General features: G+C 40.3%; 1 protein-coding gene across 1 annotated transcript in view; it reads right to left on the reverse strand.

Annotated features, from left to right (window-relative positions):
* Positions 1-830: 830 nt before the first annotated feature.
* Positions 831-22,268, reverse strand: part of NOD2 (nucleotide binding oligomerization domain containing 2) — a 44,277-nt gene continuing 22,839 nt past the window's right edge. The window contains 4 exon segments of the mRNA XM_043987244.1: positions 831-1,689; positions 3,933-4,016; positions 10,376-10,430; positions 10,433-10,461. Coding sequence (XP_043843179.1) covers positions 1,617-1,689; positions 3,933-4,016; positions 10,376-10,430; positions 10,433-10,461 — 241 coding nt within the window. The 3' untranslated portion in view covers positions 831-1,616.

Raw genomic sequence — 22,268 nt, forward strand, 5'->3', positions numbered from 1 at the left:
AAATCACAGATCCTTCCAGGAAGTTTTTCATATTCAACTTTACAAACATAAATATTCCACTACTGGCAAACCTAGATCAGAGAAACAACTGCCAGAGGTCTGTTTCAGAATTCCTATCCAAAAAATATCTCAACAGAGTTCATTTCATATACAAAAATCCAAAGGCATCAAATTAGAAAACCATCTGACATCTCTCAAAATTCAGTCCTTAAGTGACTTTAAAATGCTGCAATATGATGAATCTTAGTTTCCAAAGACTCCATCTATTTATGGACATTTTATATGATTTAAAAGAAATTTTCATATGTAGTTCAGTTCACATAGTTTTATCCCTCAAAACCCCACTTGTAGCCAGTTTATTTCAGGATGAACCCCAAATTCCTAGTTTTCTTGCAATTTTAGACCTGAATAGGGAAATTATCATTCACTATCAAGCTGCCCTTCCCAGTAGTATTGTAAACACCAAATGGAGAGGTAGAGCTTAGCCCTCACCTAGTGGACATATATATCAAATAAAAGAACTGAGAGAAGAAATATCCTGACCTATTCAACACATGAAGAAGCACCGAACAGGGTAGTATGTGTTGTGTATGTAGAATGTAAGCTCCTTGAGTGCAAGGACTGTCTTTCATTCTTGAAGAGGTCCATGACATTCAAATGATGTCATGACTTGCAGTGAGAACTGGATTTAAATGAGGGAGGATTTTGCAAGGTCACCAACTTCACTCTCTCCTCCAAAGCCTTCTGGGTCCAGTGGCAAGATATATATCAGGATGACTGGAGATGACCCCAGATATTTAAGGCAATTGGGGTTAAGTGACTTGCCCAGGGTCACATGGCTAGTAAGTGTCTCAGGTGAGATTTGAACTCAGGTCTTCCCAATTTCAGGGCCAGTGCTCTGTCTACTGTGCCACCTAGCTGCCCCAAGTGCAAGAACCAACTCACATTTGTATTTCTATGATCAGCACCTAGGACAGTACTGCACCTAGGACGGTGCACATTTAATGCATGCTTGTTGGTTGGTGGGTTGATTGACTGGTAGGGCAAACAGATGCAATATCAGAGCCCAGGATTCATGATAGGAGTATAGATTCAGGGCAGTGATCTAGGATCGTACTTAAGGCCCAGGAGAAAGAGCTACCAGGGTAAAGGGGACATTCATTTTTCCTGAACTTTTCCTTCCTTCAGCTTCATTACCATCCTCCAACCCTCCCCTTTACATAAACAATCAGGATTTTTATGGGTAGCATAGTATTCTGTAGAAAAGCAGACATTCAATTAAAGCTAACAGAGCTTACTCTCCTCTGCTTCAGAAGGTTAAAGCATAAGACCATATATTATGCACCCAGGAGATGCCCACCAACCTCCAGAGGGATTCACTAGATTATGTCAGTCAAATTTCAGTTTACAGGGTGGAATCTGGTAGGGGCTTGATGTAAATAGGCTTTAGAGAGGGATCTTTGGTTGTTGAATACTGCTCCAATCTGAAAGTGTCTAACTCAATATCCTGGGGCTAACAGGAACTGGGGAGGACAGAGTTTAATTCTTCATCAAACCAAATTTCCTAGTATACAAGGCCTAACTCAAAACTCCCCAAACAAATTGACTCTTGGTGATCAAAGCAGAAGTCTGGCATCCATGAGGCTGAGCTGCTCAATTTCCTCTGGAGTGAAATTGTTCCCTCTGAGCCTAAAACCATGAAAGCATAAGGGAAGTTTTTGGTTAAAAGAAAAAAAAACCTACTGCAATATTTAATAATCCACATTGTTATTTTCAGAAAACTTAGGTTCAGTTATATCCTCAGGTACTCTGTATGATCTTGGAAAAAAGGTTTAACTTCTCTGAGCCTTAATTTCTTTCTTTGTGAAATAGGGATAATAATATTACCTATTTCACAGAATTGTCATAAGTATCAAATGAGCTTCATGTAATCTATTTTTAAAAACCAAAAAAGCACTAAATAAATATGAGTTATTTATTATAAAAAGACATTAGAAATCATGTAGTCATACAAAATTATAGACATTAGAGCTGGAAGAGCCCTGTAAAATAATCTAATCCAACTTCCTTAGTTTTTAGAGATGAGGTAATGAGGCCCACAAAGATGTGGCTTAATCAAGATCACTCAGATAATAAAGCAAAAGAGTGAGAATTTGAACCCAGGTCTTCTGACAACAAATACAGAGCTCTTTCCACTAGACTGGTTTCAGCTCTCTTTTCTTCTACGTGAGAGCAGAGACAGGATCTGTATGTCAGCATCTTCCATAGAACCAGTGTCCTAAAAGTGTTTCTGTGACCCCTCACTACTCCTTTCCCCCTAACACACACTTACTTCCCTTCTCTGTGGAACTTAATTGGACATAGGAGATCTGGGGAAAAGGCAGTGAGATATATGGGCCAGGAAACTGACAGGATATAAATCAAGAAATTAAAACCACCCTATTATGACTTGATAACCATCTGGGAATAGAACTGCTTGGTCTTTGTTGACATACCCTGGGTCATAATTCACCTGATTTATTCAGCACAGAGTAAGCCTTTCTTTTTAAGGTGAAGTACTGAGATCAGGTCCAGCCTTTGTAATTAATGTGAGATACAAGGGAGGGGAAAATAGAGAAGGTCCAGAGAGGAACTAAAGGTGTGGAAAATAGAGCCCCAAAATACTGTAACTAAGAGGCTGCAGTTTGATTGAAGGAAACATTTCACTTGTTAATGTGAACTAATCACTTACTGGAAGGCAGCTAAGTGGTACAATGGATAGAACACAGGTCCTGGAGTCAGGAAGACTCATTTTCCTGAGTTCCAATCTGGCCTCAGACACTTACTAGCTGTGTGACCCTGGGCAAGTCACTTAACCTTGCTTGCCTCAGTTCCTCATTTATATAATGAGAAAGAAATGGCAAACCACTGTCTTTGCCAAGTGAAAACCCAAATGGGGTCACAAAGAGTCAAACATGACTGAAACAAATGAATGAAAACCTACTGGAATTACTGGTAAGAATACAGTTTTGGCAAATATGCTTCTGATATTAAGACTCAATGTTAGGGGCAGCTAGGTGGTGCAGTGGATAGAGTGCCGGCCCTGGAGTCAGGAGTACCTGAGTTCAAATTGGACCTCAGACACTTAACACTTACTAGCTGTGTGGCCCTGGGCAAGTCACTTAACCCCAATTGCCTCACCAAAAAAAAAAAAAAAAAGACTCAATGTTAGTTTTGTAAGTATGGTAAAACATTATAATGTGACTTTACAAAAACTTAGATATTACAGAGTCACAGCATCATATAGCTGGAAGGAAATTCAGAGGTGATCTACCTAAAATCTGACCTAGTACACAAATGTGGCACCTCTCTCTGACATCCCCAAAATTGTGACAACTATGTCTTACCAAAAAAAAATAGAAAAATTTTCAACAAAGTTTTACAAAAGGCATATCCTTCTTTAGATCACGCATCATGATTGTTTTTTGTTTTGAATATATGGTCAGATTTGTTATACATCATAGGCTAAATCATATCCTTTGAAATATAGCCACATATGGTAACATATTTTGGCCATTAAAAATTAAATCTAGGTTGCCTCCCTGCGAGCAGGAACTGTGATTTTTCCTTTCCTTTTTTTTTTTTTTTTTGGTGGGGCAATGAGGGTTAAGTGACTTGCCCAGGGTCACGCAGCTAGTTAAATATCAAGTGTCTGAGTCCAGATTCAAATTCAGGTCCTCCTGAATCTGGGGTGGGTGCTTTATCTACTGCATCACCTAACTTCCCCCTCTCCTTTCTCTTCTATGACCCACTTGATATACCCCAAGTCCCTAGCATAGGGCTAGGCAACTAGAAAGCCCTCTCAAATATTGGTTGGTAGGTCTGATTGAAAAATTGAGGAAATCAGGGCTGCTCAAAATAGAGAAAGACTTCTCTGAGGAGAGACAACTTACCAGACTGATTTGATAGTAACATTACTTTCCAGGACCTGAAGCAGGGCAGAAACACCTTGGTGGGTAATGCTGTTGTTGGAAAGCCTGGGGACAAAGATAAGAATGGTGCTAATAACTTGTGAGATAGTACTACAAATGTTATTATTCCCCCATTTTACAAAAAAGAAAACTGATATCCATCGAAGTTATGTGACTTGTTCAGATCTATGTATCTAGTCAGTTTCAGGGGAGCCAAGATACCAGCCCAGTTCCCAAGACTCCAAGTCCACCACTCTTGCCACTGAACTACAAATCTGAAGAGTTCTGGGAAATAATTTGACTTTTAATCATTTCTATTATAGGGAGGGTTGGGGATGGGGACCAGCTTTATGTACAGGCAGAATAGGGAGTAACTTGTCATGGAGTACCCCAAAGCCTGCCTACCTCAAATCACCACCTCCACCAGTCTGAAAAGGAGCCAAGGAGGTTAAGGAATAAATTCAAACTGTAGTAACAACTCCCAGTTTATACAGTACTTTGCTTTCCTTATAACAACCCAATGGGACAGGTAGCACAAGAATTATTTTCATTTCATAGGTGAGGAAACAGTAACTCCGAGAGATCAATGCTGAGAGAAAGGACATGAGAAGTCCTTAATAAATGCTTGTTGTGGACAGACTTGTAGATTAAGTGACTGAGGCTGGATGGTTTTCTGGGGTGTCTCAAATACTTGTTTTCCCACAGTGATCCTACCCTCTCTCTCTCTCTCTCTCTCTCTCTCTCTCTCTCTCTCTCTCTCTCTCTCTCTCTCTCTCTCTCTCTCTCTCTCTCTCCTTACCCTACCTATGCTAGCTATAACAACCACTTTAAGAATCAATCAATTGGGGGGCAGCTAGATGGCGCAGTGGATAGAGCACCGGCCCTGGAGTCAGGAGTACCTGAGTTCAAATCCGGCCTCAGACACTTAACACTTACTGGCTGTGTGACCCTGGGCAAGTCACTTAACCCCAATTGCCTAACCAAAAAACAAAAACAACAACAACAACAAAAAAAGAATCAATCAATTGGCAGAGCCAAGATGGCAGAGGAAAGGCAGTGAGCTGTCAAACTCATGACACAATTGCTCCAAAAAACATCTGAATAATGCCATAGGAAAATGCCTGGAGCAGCAAAACTCACAGAAGAATGTGCTGAAATCATCTTCTAACCAAGAACAGCTTGGAAGGTCAGGAGGAGGGAGCTGCTGTGCTGATACAGGAGTTGGGCCCAACCCCACAGTCACCCTGACACGAATCCAGTCTCAGGAAGTCCTCACCAGAGAAGGAGACCCCATAGCCTCTGAATCAGCTGAAGCACCAGTGTCGTCTGGAACTAAGCTCACAGTCTGGTGAGAGGGCTTGAGCCCTGGGCAGGGGAGAGACTACAGGGGTCTATGCTGGTGCTGAGGCAGAACTTGGATTTTTCACCTCTGCTGAGAACCAGGAGGTAGACTTGAGCTGCAGTGGCCCAGGTGAGGGAGGGGCTCAGGCTCATCAGAGCTAACAACCACAACACACAAAACTGGTTGATTAGCAAGTTGGTCTGAGGTCATCTATGGACCAGGGAACAGGCCAATTGAGTGAAGAACCTGATCCTCCTTAAATCATACTACCTGAGACTTCTGAAGCTTGGGATACTGCAGCCTGGAAACAGTGCCCCACTTTAAGGAGCTAAAAGTCTAGTAAAAGAAAGGCAAGATGAGCAAACAGAGAAAGGTGAAGACCATAGAAAGTTTCTTCAGTAACAAGGAAGACCAAGGGGCACCCTCAGAGGAAGTTGTCAACATCAGGGCCCCTATATCTAAAGCTTCCAAGAAAAATATGAATTGGTCTCAGGCCATAGAGGTGCTCAAAAAGGACTTTGAAGATAAAATTAGAGAGGAAGAGGAAAAAATGGAAAGAGAAATGAGGGAAATGCAGGAAAGACATGAGAAAGAAGTCAACAGCTTGAAAAGTCAAATTGGCCAAATGGAAAAGGAGGTACAAAAGCTCTCTGATGAAAATAATTGCCTGAGAATGAGGATTGAACAAATGGAAGCCAGTGACTTTATGAGAAACCAAGACACAATAAAGCAAATCCAAATGAATAAAAAAATAGAGGGCAATGTGAAATATCTTCTGGAAAAACTGCTGACCTGGAATATAGGTCCAGGAGAGATAATTTGAAAATTATTGGTCTACCTGAAAACCATGATTAAGGAAAGAGCTTAGACATCATCTTCCAAGATATACTCAGGGAAAATTGGCCTGAAATTCTAGAAGAAGAAGCTAAAATAGAAATTGAAAGAATCTACCGATCATCTCCAGAAAGAAATCCCAAAAGGAAAACTCCTAGGAATTTTATAGCCAAATTCCAGAGCTCTCAGGTCAAGGAGAAAATATTGCAAGCTGCCAAAAAGAAAGAATTCAAGTACTGTGGAGCCCCAGTCAGGATAGCACAAGATCTAGCAGCTTCTACATTAAAGGACCAGAGGGCATGGAATATGATATTCCAAAGGGCAAAGGAATTGGGATTACAACCAAGAATCACCTACCCAGCAAAACTCAGCATAATCTTTCAGCAGAAAAAATGGGACTTTAATGAAAAAGAAGACTTTCAGATATTTGTGATGAAAAGGCCTGAACTGAATGACAAATTTGACTTTCAAATACAAGACCCTAGAGAACCATAAAAAATTGGAGCTGGGGGACATACCTGGGGTCGTACAGTGGGTGACTGTCTTGTGTCTGAGGCCAGGTTTTAGCTGAGATCCCCCTGGGTCCAGGGGTGATGCTTTGTCCACTGTGTCAACTACCTAGGTGATGATATCTTTAGGGTTAAATTGAGGGGTGAAGGGAATGCACTGGGGGAGGGGGAAGGGCAGAGGTGAAATCCTACATGAAAGAAACAGGAAAAGGCCTATGGAGTGGGGGAAGAGATGGGAGAGGAGCAGGGCAGTAAATGAATTTTACACTCATCAGAAAAGGCTCAAAGACCTTAAACTCAACAGAGCTGCTTCAAGGAGGGACTAATAGACACACCCAACTGGGTGGAGTAATCTATTTAATCTGGGCAGTAAATGAGCCTAACACTCATCAGAATTGGCTCAAAGACCTCAATCTCATTAGAATTGACTCAAGGGGGGCAGCTAGGTGGTGCGGTGGATAGAGCACCGGCCCTTCAGGACCTGAGTTTAAATCCGGCCTCAGACCCTCGACACTTATTAGCTGTGTGACCCTGGCCAAGTCACTTGACCCCAATTGCCTCACCAAAAAAAAAAAAAAAAAAAAAAGAATTGGCTCAAGGAGGGAATAACGTACACACTCAATTGAGTGGAATAATCTCTCTAACCCTACAGGAAAATAAGAGGGGAAGGGGATAAAGAGAGAGGGGCAAAAGAAGGAAGGGCAGAGTCGAGGAAGGGACAGACAGAAGCAAATCACTTTTGAAGAGTGATAGGATGAAAGAAGATGGATAATAGAATAAATATCATGGCGAAGGGAAAAGGATGGAAGGGAAACAGTTAACAATAGTAATCATGAAAAAGAGAAAAGGGGGAAAAATTGTACAAAAAATATTTATAGCAACTCTTGGTGGAGGCTAAGAATTGAGAATCGAGGGAATGCCCATCAATTGAGGAATGATGGAAAAAGCTGTGCTATACGATTGTAGTGGAATGGTCTTGTGCTACAGGAAATGACAAACAGAATGATCACCAATAAACCTGGAAAGACTAATGAACATCGATGTATAGTGAAGTGAGCAGAGCTGGGAGGACATTATGCATAGTGACAGCAGTATTGTTCAATGAGCAATTGTGAATGACTTAACTACTCTCAGCAATGCAATGATCCAAGACAATCCCAAGGAACTAATGAGGAAGTATACTATCCACGCCCATAGAAAGAACTGATAAAAAGAACACTTGTGGATTGTACATATGTAACCTGATTGCAATCTTGTGGGGGGGGGGGGGAGGAAAGGGAGGGAGGGAGAAAAATTTGGAACTCTAAATCTTATGAAAATAAATGTTAAAAACTACCCTTACATGTAACTGGAAAAAATAACATAAATGTTTGTTGCTAAAAAGAAAAAAGGGTAGCTAGATAGCACAGTGGATAAAGCACTGGCCCTGGATTCAGGAGGACCTGAGTTCAAATCCAGCCTCATATACTTTACACTTACTAGCTACATGACCCTAGGCAAGTAACTTAAACCTCATTGCCCCTGGCGGTGGAGGTGGGGGGGGGAGGAAGGAATCAATCAATAAATAAGCATTTATTAAGCTCTTACAGGCACTGTGCTAGATGTTGGGGACACACAAAAAATACTCTGGTGACAGCTAGCCCTAGATAAAGAAAACTATTCTTTCAATTAAGACAGATGAATACTTCTATCTTCTTGGGCAAACATTTGTAGGGTAAGAGCCCAAATACAGTGACATGCCAGGCTTATATTATATCTAGAATTCTATGAAATAGAGTTGTTATATTTGCATAAACAGGATTTAAGCTATGGTGCATCTAAATTTGTGCAATAATGGGCCACCTTATTTACCCCACTTCCCCTCAGCCCATCTTTGTAAAATCCACACTGAGTCCTAACCTTCACTGCACCTCTGCCAAAGTGTGATTTTTGGCCAATGTCTCCACTGGAGTTAGAAGTGGAAATGTTTCCCTCAAACAATTGGCATCTTCACAGCCCCCCCCAAAACAACACAAACAAGCAGAGCTAAAGTGGATGCTTGTCTGTCAGGAAGCAGACGGTTTTCAAGAGAAGCAGCTGTCTGCTTGTCACTAAAGACAAGCAGTTTCCTGGGGACATATTTGCCAGGGCAGATGCAACTTTGCTCTAGCACCAGGCAGCATGTGATGCATCTCTTAAGCTATTTCAAAATGAGGCCTTTTGGCTCAGGACATGGTTTGGAACACTGCCTCCCTAGTACTGCCAAATGCAAACACAGCTCAATCCCTTAATTGCCACCTGCTTGATGGTTTATTTTGCATTTTAGTCCCATTTGCTCTTCCAGTAGGTCCTAGTGGCAAACTAGGTGGTGGAACTGTGGATAGAGGCCTAGGTCTGGAGTTAAGAAGACCTGAGTTTCAAATCTGGCCTCAAATACTTCCTAGGTGTGTGACCTTGGGTAAGTCACTTAACCTCTGTCTCAGTTTTCTCACTATAAAATGGAAATCATAATAGCACCCTATTTCATAGGGTTGTTGTGACGATTCAAGAAGATGATATTTGTAAAAGCCCTTAGTACAATGCCTGGAACATAGTAGACACTCTAATAATGCTTGTTTCCTTCCTCTTCCCTTTCCCCTTTCCCACTGGACTTGGAGACAGGAAGACCTGAGTTCAAAATGTGCATCACATACTTACCAGTTGTATACTCCTGGGGAAGTCACCTTACCCTCTCTCAGTGATAGTTTCCTCATCTGCAAAATAAAGATAATAATAGTGCCTACCCTCACAGTGTTGTTGTAAAAGAATCAAAAGAGGTATATATGCAAAGTGCCTTGCAAACCTTAAAGAAATATATAATTGTCAGCTAGTATTAACAATTATGGGGGGTAGAGAAATAATTCCCTTACCCTCCATTCCAATCTCACACTAAAAACATTTCTAGCGCAAGATAGCTTTCCATCCCAAATATTCTCCCTCTGAAACTGTTGTTTTTAATCACAAAAGTTTCTTGACCAAGTTCCTATTCTTTGCTCATGAGGTGTTTTTTTTCATAATGATAACAATAGCTAATATTTAGGTAGTATTTTAAAGGCTGCAGAACAATTTAAAAATGTATTACTTCATTTGATCCTCACAACAACACTATGGAGCAGGTGCTATTACTATATCCATTTTATAGCTGAAGAAACTGGGACTAAAAGAGATGAAGTGATTGGCCTAGGGTCACACAGCTATTAACTGTCCAAGGGAAAATTCAAACTCAGGTCTCTCTAACTCCAAATTCAGCAACTATCCATTATTCCACCAGGTCTTATGTAAAGTAGTAAGACAGACAGCATGAAACCCACAGAGTAAAGTGCCCTGCCAAACCAAATGTGATCCTGAGTCACAGAACTATAAAATGTTAAACCTTAGAGATCAGCTAGCCCACTCACACTCCCATTTTACAGATTAGGGAGAACAGAAGTTTTCCCGAGGATCCACAACTAGTTAGTGACAGAGCCAGATGCAAAGCCCAGTCTTGCATTATTATATCCCATGCTGCTTCCCCTCCGGGGGGTCAGAAGGTTTTTGTACTGCATCAGAATTCCATTTCTTCCCCTAGATTGAATAGCATGGGGACTCTATTAGCCTTGTTTGATACAGCACAGTGACACAAGTTACTTATTTAGGACTATGACCTCCAACCCCTCCTTACAGGCAGTTAGTTCCCAGAGACATTGCAATATTGTTTTCATAACAGTCAACAGGTTCCTTACTTGAGGACTTTCAAACTTGAATTTTTCTTAAGTCCATTCACCAGGGGTACACAGGTTCTTCATCTTGGAGACGATTTTCTTCAAGGGCTAGCAAGGAATAGCAAATCAAATAAAACCTGGTTATGCCATAATTAATTACAGGTAGGCTCTACTTTAAGCAAAAACCCACATCTAATTTTCCAGTTTTAACAAAACAAGTAAACATCAGAAGTAGCTTGTTCTCATTACATGATATTGACACAATTTCTTTGTACTCACAAAGAATTGGGCTGGGGGCTCCTTTAAGTACCAAACCCACTAATGCAACTTTATTGTTTTGGGGTTTGGTTTATTTTTTTTTGGTTTTTTTTGGCCTTTTTTTTTGTTTTTTGGGGGTTTTTTGCAAGGCAATGAGGGTTTAAATGACTTGCCCAGGGTCACACAGCCTAGTTAAGGGTCAAGTGACTGAGGCCAGATTTGAACTCAGGTCCTCCTGAATCCCGGACCCGTGCTTTATTCCACTGTGCCACCTAGCTGCCCCCATTCCTAATGCACTTTATTTATTATTATTTTTTTTTTTTTGCAATGCAATGGGTGTTAAGTGACTTGCCCAGGGACACACAGCTGGTAAGTGTCAAGTGTCTGAGGCTTGGATTTGAACTCAGGTACTCCTGAATCCAGGCCCAGTGCCTCTATCCACTGTGCCATCTAGCCGTGCCCCCCCAATGCACTTTAAATGAAATTTGATGGGCATGCAATTTTTAGGACCAAATCTCTTCCTTAGAGTGAGGTGCCCCTGTGGTTTTATTTTCAAGTAGGAAATATCAAAATGATTTATAATCTGCCGAAAACTCAGCAGAGATGATTTGCTGTGCTGATGAAGTCATGTCACTATGCTTTTCTTCGATGACCCCAAGTAGGATCTCAGTGCCTGCCTCCACCCTTAACTCAAGCTTAGAAATTCACTTTTCATCTAAATACTTAAGTCTGCAACTATATCTTTTAGTCCTATAATTCACTGACCTCTTCAAGAGAAGAAGGTGTATTTAAATACAAGGAATAATATCATCAATTCTGGATTAGAAGAATTAACAAAAAAAAAAAAAGGAAAAGGGACTTCAATGAGAAAAATAATTAATAGCTAGCATTTATAAGGTACTTTAAGATTTGCAAAGTACTTTATAAATATTATTTCATTTTATCTTTAAAACAACCTGGGCGGAGGCAGCCGTAAGTGGCCCAGTGGATAAAGCACTGGTCCTGGATTCAGAAGGACTTGAGTTCAAATCCAACCTCATACACTTGACACTAGCTGTGTGACTCTGGGGCAAGTCACTTAACCCTCATTGCCCCACAAAAAAACAAACAAAAACAACCTTTGGGGGCAGCTAGGTGGCGCAGTGGATAAAGCACCAACCTTGGATTCAGGAGGACCTGAGTTCAAAACCCAACCTTGGACACTTGCCACTTACTAGCTGTGTGACCCTGGGCACAAGTCACTTAACCCCCATTGCCCTGCCCCAAAAAAAAAACCCACAACTTTGGGAGGTAGGTGATGTTATTATCATCATTTTTATAGATGAGGAAACTGAGACAGAAAGTCAATGACTTGCTCAAGTCAAGTGACACCAGCTAGCAAGTGCCTATGGGAGGACCTGAACCCAGGTCTTCCTGACCCCCAAGTCCAGCCTCCAAGTTTATCCACTGCCCACTACCTAGATGCCTGCAGGTAAACAAAGAAGAAAAAAGAGCCAGAGAGGATAGCAGGCTTGTGGCAGGAGGAAGCGAGAGTAGAATAATGGGGCCTAAAGAAAAAAGGGGGGAAAAGAAGGCCCTTGAACATATTTAGAGTGAAAGTACTCTGAGGTTCTTCTCAAAGAGGAAAGAACTGGACCTTCTGAGGATCAAAGGATCAGAGAGGTAGCAGGTTGCAACAGGGCTCAGAGGAAAGCAGCTGCCTTAAGATCCATAACTATGATCAGGTGAAAGATCATCCAGTAAAAGTCAGAGAAAGAAGGGGGGGGGGGTTGTGGCCTGGTGACACCCCTGTTGGAGAGCAGTTATTTTTCAACCTGGTAACAATAAAGAAGTCTAATGACTTTCCAGGGCATGTGGCAAGGAAGCTCTGAAGCTGTATCAGACCTGACGACTGACACCCATTTCTAGTGAGTCATATAGGCACACATGATATTGCCATATCCGTCTGCTCCCAGAGTATTAGTGCTGTTCTTGGCCTATGTAAAGTGCTTAATAATGTTTCTTAATTGTCTATTAGAAAGAAACTAGAATAATTTCCCTAAGAATGGAGTTTAGGGCAAGAAACTAAAGTAGATCATTTGAGTATGAGTCATATTTTCATCACTTCAATGGATCAAAGGCAAGGGCCTTTAGAAGAGAAAAAAAAAGCCTATTGAGAAGTGAACAGCTGGATAAAATGGTGTTTGAGAACAAGATTGCATTCTGGACTAGGGTTTAAAATATAGGAATTATGGGCTCTAGGTCTAGGAGGGAGTGCACATAAATAAAGGTAAGGAATATATCTGCCTGGAGTATTCCAAGTCTAATCTCAAGGACTGAAAATTAAGAAGAGAAAACAAATTATCAGAAAGTTTGGTATCATTTAGAATACCAACAGAGCAGGTGAAAGAAAAATAGTAAAGATGCCCAGAAATGCACAGTAGACAAAATCCAAGGAAGGAGCCAGCAATAAAATTCATGACCTCAGATGTCTGTACTTAACACATAGCTAAACAGGAGATGCCAAATTTTGCCTCAAAGTTATCATTAGCATGTGGTAGGACAGAACCCCTGACTAGAGAATGAATATAGAAAGGTATAACCTTATTCAAAATTAACATGATAAGTTCAAGAAGGTTAAGAACAACAACAAAACATTACATATAGCAAAAATATTCATATGCAGCACTTTTTGTTTTGGTTTTTGGTGAGGCAATTTGGGGGTTAAGTGACTTGCCTAGGATCACAAGATAGTAAGTGTCAAGTGTCTGAGGCTGGATTTGAACTCAAGGTCCTCCGGAACTCCAGGGCCGGTGCCTCTATCCACTGCACCACCTAGCTGTCCCTGCCCGCACTTTTTGTTACTATGCAAAGCACTATTAAACAATGTAGAATGCCCACCAACTGGGAACGGCTAAACAAATTGTAGTCCATGAATGTAATGGAATGTTACTGAGGTTTCCTAAGAAATAATCAATATAAGAACTACTGAGAAGCACAGGAAGCCATACAGATGCAGAGGCAAGGAAGCAGAAGAAAGCAGAATGTTTAATAACCACAATAACAGAAAAGACAAAACCAAAGCCAAATTGAACAATGATGCAATTATAATGACCAAGTCTGATCCTGGGGATGAGAAAATGTAGCTCCCTCTTTTCTTAGCTGATGGGAGTGGGGAGGGGACGAGGTAGGATAATTATGTGAAGTAGATAGCATATACTGTCAGATTGAGTTGATGTGATTGGTTGGTTTTACTGGAATGCTCCTCTCCCTTTCTCCCTTTAAAAAAATTCTCATGTTACAAACAATAGTTTGTTGAGTGTGGAAGAGGGGAGGAAAATTTGGAAATGAAGGTGATGTAAAAAAAAAAGACATCAATACAAATAAAGAAAAAGGGGGCAAAAGAACAAGATAAGGAGGGGAGGGGTACAAATAGCACCATAGAATTATAATAATGATGATGATGTTGAGGAAGAGAATAGCTAACACATTAATCGATGCTTTAAAGTGTGCAAAATACTTTATCTCATTTGACCATAAATAACTCTGTAAAGTAGGATACTAGAATTATCCCCATTTTACAGGGACAGAAACAGATTCAGAGAAACTAAGTCATCTATCTGGGGTCACTAAATAGGAAGTGTCTGAGGCAGAGGTCAAACTCAGCTGGTCCCCTGGATCCAAAAGCAACAACAATCTTCACTGTATGACATTGCTTCTCTAGACCATGTAGCTCTCGTATATCTCGCATGATTTTCACAATCAAAAAGCCATCGGGGGGGGGCTAGGTGGCGCAGTGGATAAAGCCCCGGCCCTGGATTCAGGAGTACCTGAGTTCAAATCCGGCCTCAGACACTTAACACCTTACTAGCTGTGTGTCCCCTGGGCAAAGTCACTTAACCCCAATTGCCTCACAAAAAAACAAAAAACAAAACAAAAAAAAAAACCAAAAACCCATCTACACTCTTCACCTATTCATATGGATTTGGGAAGTAGCTTCCTGATTTGTCTCCCTACTTTTCATCTCTCTCTCCTCTAATCAATCCTCTGCACTGCTGCCAAAGTATCTTATTCCCTAAAGTCTGGAATCCTACACTACATTTCTCCCCCATCCAAGACCTTTAGGGGATCTGGGATAAAATACAGACTCCTCTGTTGGCACTTAAAGTCCTTCGCAATCCGACTCTTCAAAACGGCCAACATTTCATTATGCATGCATTGTATAATGTCTAATTGTATAAAGTGTAGTTCTCCAAACATCACACTTTACCTTCTGCTTCTGTGCTTTTGCCCAGGCTGTCCCTCCTCACCATTGTCTCTTGGAATTCCCCAGACCCCTCGAAAGCTCGGTTCAAAGGCTGCCTGCTACAAGAGGGCTTTCTCCATTTCCTCAGTTGTTAGTGCTCTCCCTCCCCCCTAAGACCTACTTTGTAGTCATTTTGTATATATTTTGTAGTTATTTATCCATTATAGTAGTAGAATGTGAGACTCTCAAAGCTGGAACTGTTTTGTAACCCTAGTGCCTAAACAGAGAGTAGGTGTATATTAAATGCTTTCTAAAATGAATTAACTGGAAAGGAATATGCAAAAAACCCAGGGCACTAGAGCTTATGGGTAAGATCAACATGAGGCATAAACAAAAGCAATATTATCACTAGAACAGCAGGGAAAGGCTAAACAAGGTGTAATACGTGAATTGAGTGGAATATTAATGTACCTTATAAAAATAATGGATATGAGAAAAATAGAGAAACTCGTGGAAAGATTTACCTGAATTGATGAAAATGAAAACAGCAGGAACATGAAAATAATATTGAATAGTCACTTCAGTGATGTAAATGGGAAGAACAACAACCACAGCAACATCAAAGAAAGTTGAACCTGTATAAGTATTATATCAAGTTGGCCCCAACAGAAGAAAGGAGAAAAAGCACCTCCCTCCCATCTTTACAGAGGCTTGGGGACTATGGCGGTACAGAACACTCCATTATACTGTCAGACTTAGTTAATGTGTTAACTTTATCAAACTTTCTTTGTCTTTTAAAAAATTATTTAATATAAGGGATTGTCCATTGGCTAGGGGAGAGAGAGAAGTCTCTTTGTAAATGAAGGTAATGTAAAAACAAAATATCTCAATATCGACTACCTAGAAAGAATTAGGAAATAACAAGATGTTCAGGAAACAGATCACAAGCCGGGGCCATGTAGGCATGTTTTAATAGTGATTGGGGACTTCAAATTATCCAGACATTTGTTAGAGTGTTCTCTCGTGCCAATATCAAAGCTGCTAATAATTTGACATCTGTTATGATAATTTTACCATTCAATAAGGTAATAAAAAAAAATGAGCAAGGAAAACAAATTCTAAATCCAATTCTAACCAATAAACAGGAACTAATTGCTGAGGTGAAAATCGAAGGAACCCTTCGAAAATTACCACCATCCTAGCAATTATTATAGAGGAGTGGCCATGCAACTAGATTTAGGGAAAACATTTCAAAGAATTCAGAGAAAATCTAAGCAAAATACTATTTCCTCAGCTTTTTTTTTTTTTTGTTTTTGTGAGGCAATTGGGGTTTAAGTGATTTGCCAGGATCCACACAGCTTGTAAGTGTCAAGTGTCTGAGGCTGGATTTGAACTCGGTCCTCCTGACTCCAGGGCCAGTGCTCTATCCACTGTGCCACCTAGCTGCCCCCCCCCAGCTCTTAAGCTAATACTCCCCAAAACCATTCCTACCCATCCCTCTTATCTTCCATCTCTATTTACTGGCTCATTCCTAGCTGCCTACAAATGAATGTTACCCAGTATGTTCTCCATGCTTAAAAAGACATTACTTAACCCTAACATCACCTCAACCTATCAAGTAATTTCTCTCCTTCCTTTTAAAGCAGATGACTCGGGGCAGGGGGTGGGGGAAGGGGCGGGGGAGCCTATCTGTACCTTTATTTCCTGTCTTCCTATTCAATTCTGAGTTCCCTATTATATGGCTTCATGATTTCATCAATCAATTGAAACTACTCTTTCTAAAGTTACTAATAATCTCTTATTACAAATCTGCTGGTTTTTCCTCAGTCATCATCCTTTTTGACCTTTCTTTCCAGCATATGATAATGCTGACAACCTTCTCCTGGATACTCTTTCTCTTTGGGTTTTCAGAGCACTTATCTCTCATATCTCCTATTCTAACCATTTTAATTTCTAACTTCTGTTTCTAATTTCTCTCTAAATGTTCCTTCTTGAATTTCCTCTGTTGCATCAATTGTCCCATATTCAAATCCTTAACTGTCAGTATACTTCAAAAATTCTCTCCTGGACCCATTTTACTTCTTTCTCTATGTTCTTTTTCCTTGGAAACCTCATCAGCTCCCATCAGTTATCCTCTCTAGATAGATGATACCCAAATTTCAACACCCAGCCCTGGTTTCTCCTCCAGAGGTATATTACATCCACATCTGTAACTTCCTGTTTGACATTTCAGATTTTATCTCACCATAGGAATCTCAACCTCAACAAGTCCAAAATAGTACTTGTCTTCCTCCCCACCCCCAAAACTATTCCTGCCACTCTATCTACACTTTCCTATTTCTGTTGAGGATGCCAACATCCTTCCAGTTACCCAGGTTTACAAACCTAATTCATTCTTTTTTTTTTTTTTTTTTTTTTTTTTAGTGAGGCAATTGGGGTTAAGTGACTTGCCCAGGGTCACACAGCTAGTAAGTGTTAAGTTCTCATGAGGCCGGATTTGAACTCAGGTACTCCTGAATCCAGGGCCGGTGCTTTATCCACTGTGCCCACCCTAGCTGCCACTAACCTAATTCATTCTTTTTTTTTTTTTTGGTGAGGCAGTTGGGGTTAAGTGACTTGCTCAGGGTTCACACAGCTAATAAGTGTCAAGTGTCTAGATGCTGGATTTGAACTCAGGTCCCTCCTGAATCCAGGGCCAGTGCTCTATCCACTGTGCACCTAGCTGCCTCCTTAATTCATTCTTAACCCCTCGCTCTCTCTTTTCACCCCTATTATCCCATATACTTGCCCAAGTCTTATGACTCTCCCTTCACAACTTCTCTCACATCTTTCCCCTTCTCTCCATTCATATGGCCACCATGCTAGGTCAGACCTTTATAACCTCTTCTGCCTATACTAAATGCAATGACTTTCTAATTGGTTTTCCCTGCCATAAGTCTTTTCCTTCTCGTATCAATCCTCCACATAGCCGCCATTGACATGACTTCTTACTTTCCTTGCACATAATATTTTTATCCTATGCCCTTTCCCTAAACTGTCTCCCTGGTTTGAAATGCAATCCCTCTTGTTCTATGTCTCTTAGAATCCTCAGTTTCTTTCAAAAGCTCATGTCAAAAGAGACTTACTATATTAGGTTTTTCCTTATCCTCAGGCTTGCTAGTGTCTCTTTTTACCAAAAAAAAAAAAATGTATTTATTTTGCAAATACTTTTATATGTACATATCACCTCCCCCAATCAATGCCTTGGAAGTTGGTTGAATTCCCACTCCTAGAATGTCTTTGAAACAACAGTTTGAGGACCTACTTGAGTATAGCTGTTGCAGGAATTTCATGTTCAGGTCCAGAAGCCCTCTGAGGTTTCTTCCAGCTCTGAGATTCTGTGAGTATTGTGATTCAGGGATTATATGTATGAAGATAATTCATGGCTCACTTTTTTCTCTGGGTCCCTCTTTGCTCTCAACCGAACAGCTCTATGTCTTCTCAAGCCCAGGTTCCAATCAATCAATCAACAAGCATTTATTAACAACTGAGTACATGGCAGGCACTGTGGTAGATGCTGGGGACATAAAGTCAAAAATGAAGCCTCCCTGCCCTCAGGGAGCTCATCTTCTCTCAGGAATAATACATGAGCATGCAAATATATACAAAATATGCAAGAGGAATTCTGGGAGGAAACTATGGCATAGGTTGAAATAAAATATAAAATCTTCAGTCCAACCCAAATCAGAATGAGTCTTTCCTACAAAGTATTCAAGAGAACTCAAAATACTCAGGACCATAAGCTCATTCTGACACTCATTCACAAACTAACTATGCAACAAGAAAGAAAAACGGGCAGCATGAGCTTCAATGACCTAGTCAGGGTAGATGCTAGCTCAAATTCCTATCATTTTTAACCTATGTCCCCAACCCTGCTTGACTGCTGGCCTGGAATGTTAGGAAAATGGATCAAATAATGGATGGACATGCATATGTTTCTAAACTTCTTGGGACCTACTCCGAAAATTATAAGAAAAATAACTCCTATTTATATAGCATGTTATAGCTCATAAAGCACTTTGTTTACAAAAGGAGCTCATGGAGACAGAGGCTAAGTGCCTAGCTCAAGTTCATTTGGCTAATAGGTCACAGACTTGGAACATGAGCCCAGTTCTCGAGGTCAAATGTGCTTTATGCTAAAGCACAGTGCCCCCTCCTGTATCAAAGCTAAAAGCCATACAAAGGATGGGCCTGCTATCAAAGATCAGGAGAGCCATGAAGAACAACAGAGAGAAAACCACCCCAGCTTCCCAATCCCAGCCCCGCTGAAACCAGCAAAAACCATTAGAAAGACAGGAAGATAGACTTTAGGCAGGCATCAGTCAGTACAAGTCCTCTTATTGGGTCACAACTCTGGAGATTTTCAGAGTTCTTTATGATCAATGATAACTCATTCAAAGTTGTCTTGTTTTCTACCTCCTTTAAGTAAAACATTCTTCTCTAAAACTAATAATATATCAATGATAAAAGTATCCTCTAACCCTCCCATTTTGCTTCTGAAGTCCATACTCCATTTTTTGACTGATGGTACAGGGAGTGCTCTAAGGCCTACTTCTTAATGAACAAAGGGTTAGAGGAATAGAGATAAGATGGCGGAGTTGTAGGAAGAAGTACAGCAAGCTCCCCCACCCCACTCCTGAAAAAAAAACTCCTCCAAAGAAATCTAGAAAATGTATCTAATTAAATCTTGATGGAGAAACCCAAGAAAAAGTCACAGTGGTTTGTCAAGCCCAGATCTGCAAAGGGAAATAGAGAGTTCTATGGACCTAGGGATGGGGTCTGGCCAGGTACATACCCTCAAAGCATTCCAGGGATGTTGCCTGAGGTTAAGATGAGATTCCAGGCCTATACCAAACAATTATGACCTTGGTCAAGGTACACAAACAGATGCCAAGTGTCATCTGTATCACCCACTACCCAATTATGAGTCACAGACAATAGCAGACAGAGAAGGTCGACCAATGGATAGGTCAGGGATAGTACCTGACCACAGGCCTTGGACAGTATACTGAGTGAATGAAAACACAAGCAGGAACTGTGCTAGCTTGGAAGCCCTGGAAATACAGGGAGACATCAGTCTTGTTACTTTTTCCAAAGGAAGGCAACAGAGGAATAACCAGAGAAGGAACCAGACTCTATTTCCAATTAGTTGATAGTTGCAGAGTTTTAGTAGCAAACTAGTGATGACCAAGTTGCAAACCCAAGTCAGGAATTACAGAGCTCAGCCAAGAGAAAGCAGTCGATCAGACTTAGTCCTGAATCAGTCCACTTTGAAAGCATGATGAAAGCTTTTCATTCCCTTGGCCTGAATTGTCCCTTAGATCAGAGAATAACACAACACTCAATATCCCAGGAAAGCAGCAATAGGAATAGCCCAGAAATTCATTCCCTAAGTTCTTAGAGTTTGGACCTAATATAAAACCTAAAGTCAGAAAGTAAGCTGGAGGAATAAGCTAACAAAAAAAGGTTTCACCATAAAAAAATGGTAATAGAGACACACGAGATATAAACACAGAAGATAATGACCCCAAAACATCTACAAGCAAAGCATAAAAAAAAAACACAGCTTGGACACAAATTCAAGTAGAATTTCTGGAAGAGATATAAAGAAATAGTTCTTTTTTTAAATAATGAAAGATATTTTTTATAAATGAAATGAGAGAGCTAAAAGAAAAAAAATCTAAGTCATGGAAGAAAGAATTGGAAAGGTAATTAACAGCCAGGCTATACAATAGGTAAACAATTTTGCTCAAACAATAAATTCCTTGAAAATAAAAATGGACCAAGTAAAAGCCAGTAATTTCATGAGACAACAAGAAATATCAAAATAAAGTCAAAAGGCTTAAAAGATAGAAGAATGTGTAAGGTATTTTATAGCAAAAACAACTGACATGGAAAAGAGATGAGGAAAAAATTAGGAATCACTGAACTACCTAAAAGCTATGATCAAAAGAAGAGACTAGACATTTTATTTCAAGAAATCTTGAAAGAAAAGTAACCAGATATCTTATAACAAGAGAGCAAAGTAGAAATAGAAAGAACCATCAATCACCCACTGAAAGAAAATGAAAAATGAAAACTCTTAGGAACATTATAGCCCAAATCTAGAACTTCCAGGTCAAAGAAAGAATATTACAAGCAATCAGAAAGAATTTGAGTGCTGAGAAACTGCACTCAAAATCACACAGTTTAGCAGCCACCAGTATAAAGGAGGAGAGAGCTTGGAATACAATATTTCAGAAGGCAAAGGGCATATGCTTACAGCCCAAAATAACTTAACCAGAAAAATTAAGTATAATCCTACAGGGGAAAAATGAGCCTTTAATGAAACAGAAAACTTCCAAGCAAGACCAGAGCTCCATAGAAACCTTGAAGTTCCAATATAGAAATAAAGAGAAACATAAAAAAAAAGGTAGGCATGAATGAAAAATGATAAGGGACTAAACAAAGATAAACTACTTACATTCTTTTGTGTGTGTGTGTGTGTGAGGCAATTGGGGTTAAGTGACTTGTCCAAGGTCACACAGCTAGTGTGCGTCAAGTGTCTGAGGCCAGATTTGAATTCAGGTCCTCTTGAATCCAGGGCCAGGGCTTTATCCACTGCACCACCTAGTTGCCCCTACTTACATTCTAATATGGGGAAATGATACATGTGTCCCTTCTGAACCTTATCAACATCAGGGGTTCTAGAGGGAGTCTAATTAGACAGATGGCCTGTGAATGGTTCTGTTATGTATTGATGATCTTAACAGAAGAATGGAAAGAGAAGGGAAGAAGAATACATTTAAAAAGGGGAGAGGGCTTTAAGGAAGGTAAGGGAAGATAAAGGGAAAGGAAGGTTAAGAAAAAGTATCTCGGGGCAGCTAGGTGGCACAGTGGATAGAGCACCGGCCCTGGATTCAGGAGTACCTGAGTTCAAATCCGGCCTGAGACACTTGACACTTACTAGCTGTGTGACCCTGGGCAAGTCACTTAGCCCCAAATGCCTCACTAAAAACAAAAAAAAACAACAACAACAAAAAAAAAAAGAAAAAAAAAGAAAAAGTATCTCATATAATCAGGTGTTGCAAGTGGAAATTGATATAAACAAGGAGGAAAGAATGACATCTGAAACTTCACTATCATATGAATTGAGCAAAGGAAGGACAAATACCCACATAGTTGGGTATATAAATACATTTCACTCAACACAGAAATAGGGAAAGGCGGAAGAAGATGAAACTAGAGGGAGGGCAGATTAAGGGAAAAAACTAATAGTAAGCAAAACAAATGCTAACTAAGGATGCTGAAAAATAAAATGGTTCTTTTTTGAGGTAGCAAAGAATTGGAATCTGAGGACGTGGCCATCCATTGAGAAAGTTAGATGAGTTATGGTGTATAAATGTCATGAAA

This window comes from Dromiciops gliroides, chromosome 2 (genome assembly GCF_019393635.1).
Source record: "Dromiciops gliroides isolate mDroGli1 chromosome 2, mDroGli1.pri, whole genome shotgun sequence".
Classification (NCBI taxonomy): Eukaryota; Metazoa; Chordata; class Mammalia; order Microbiotheria; family Microbiotheriidae; genus Dromiciops; species Dromiciops gliroides.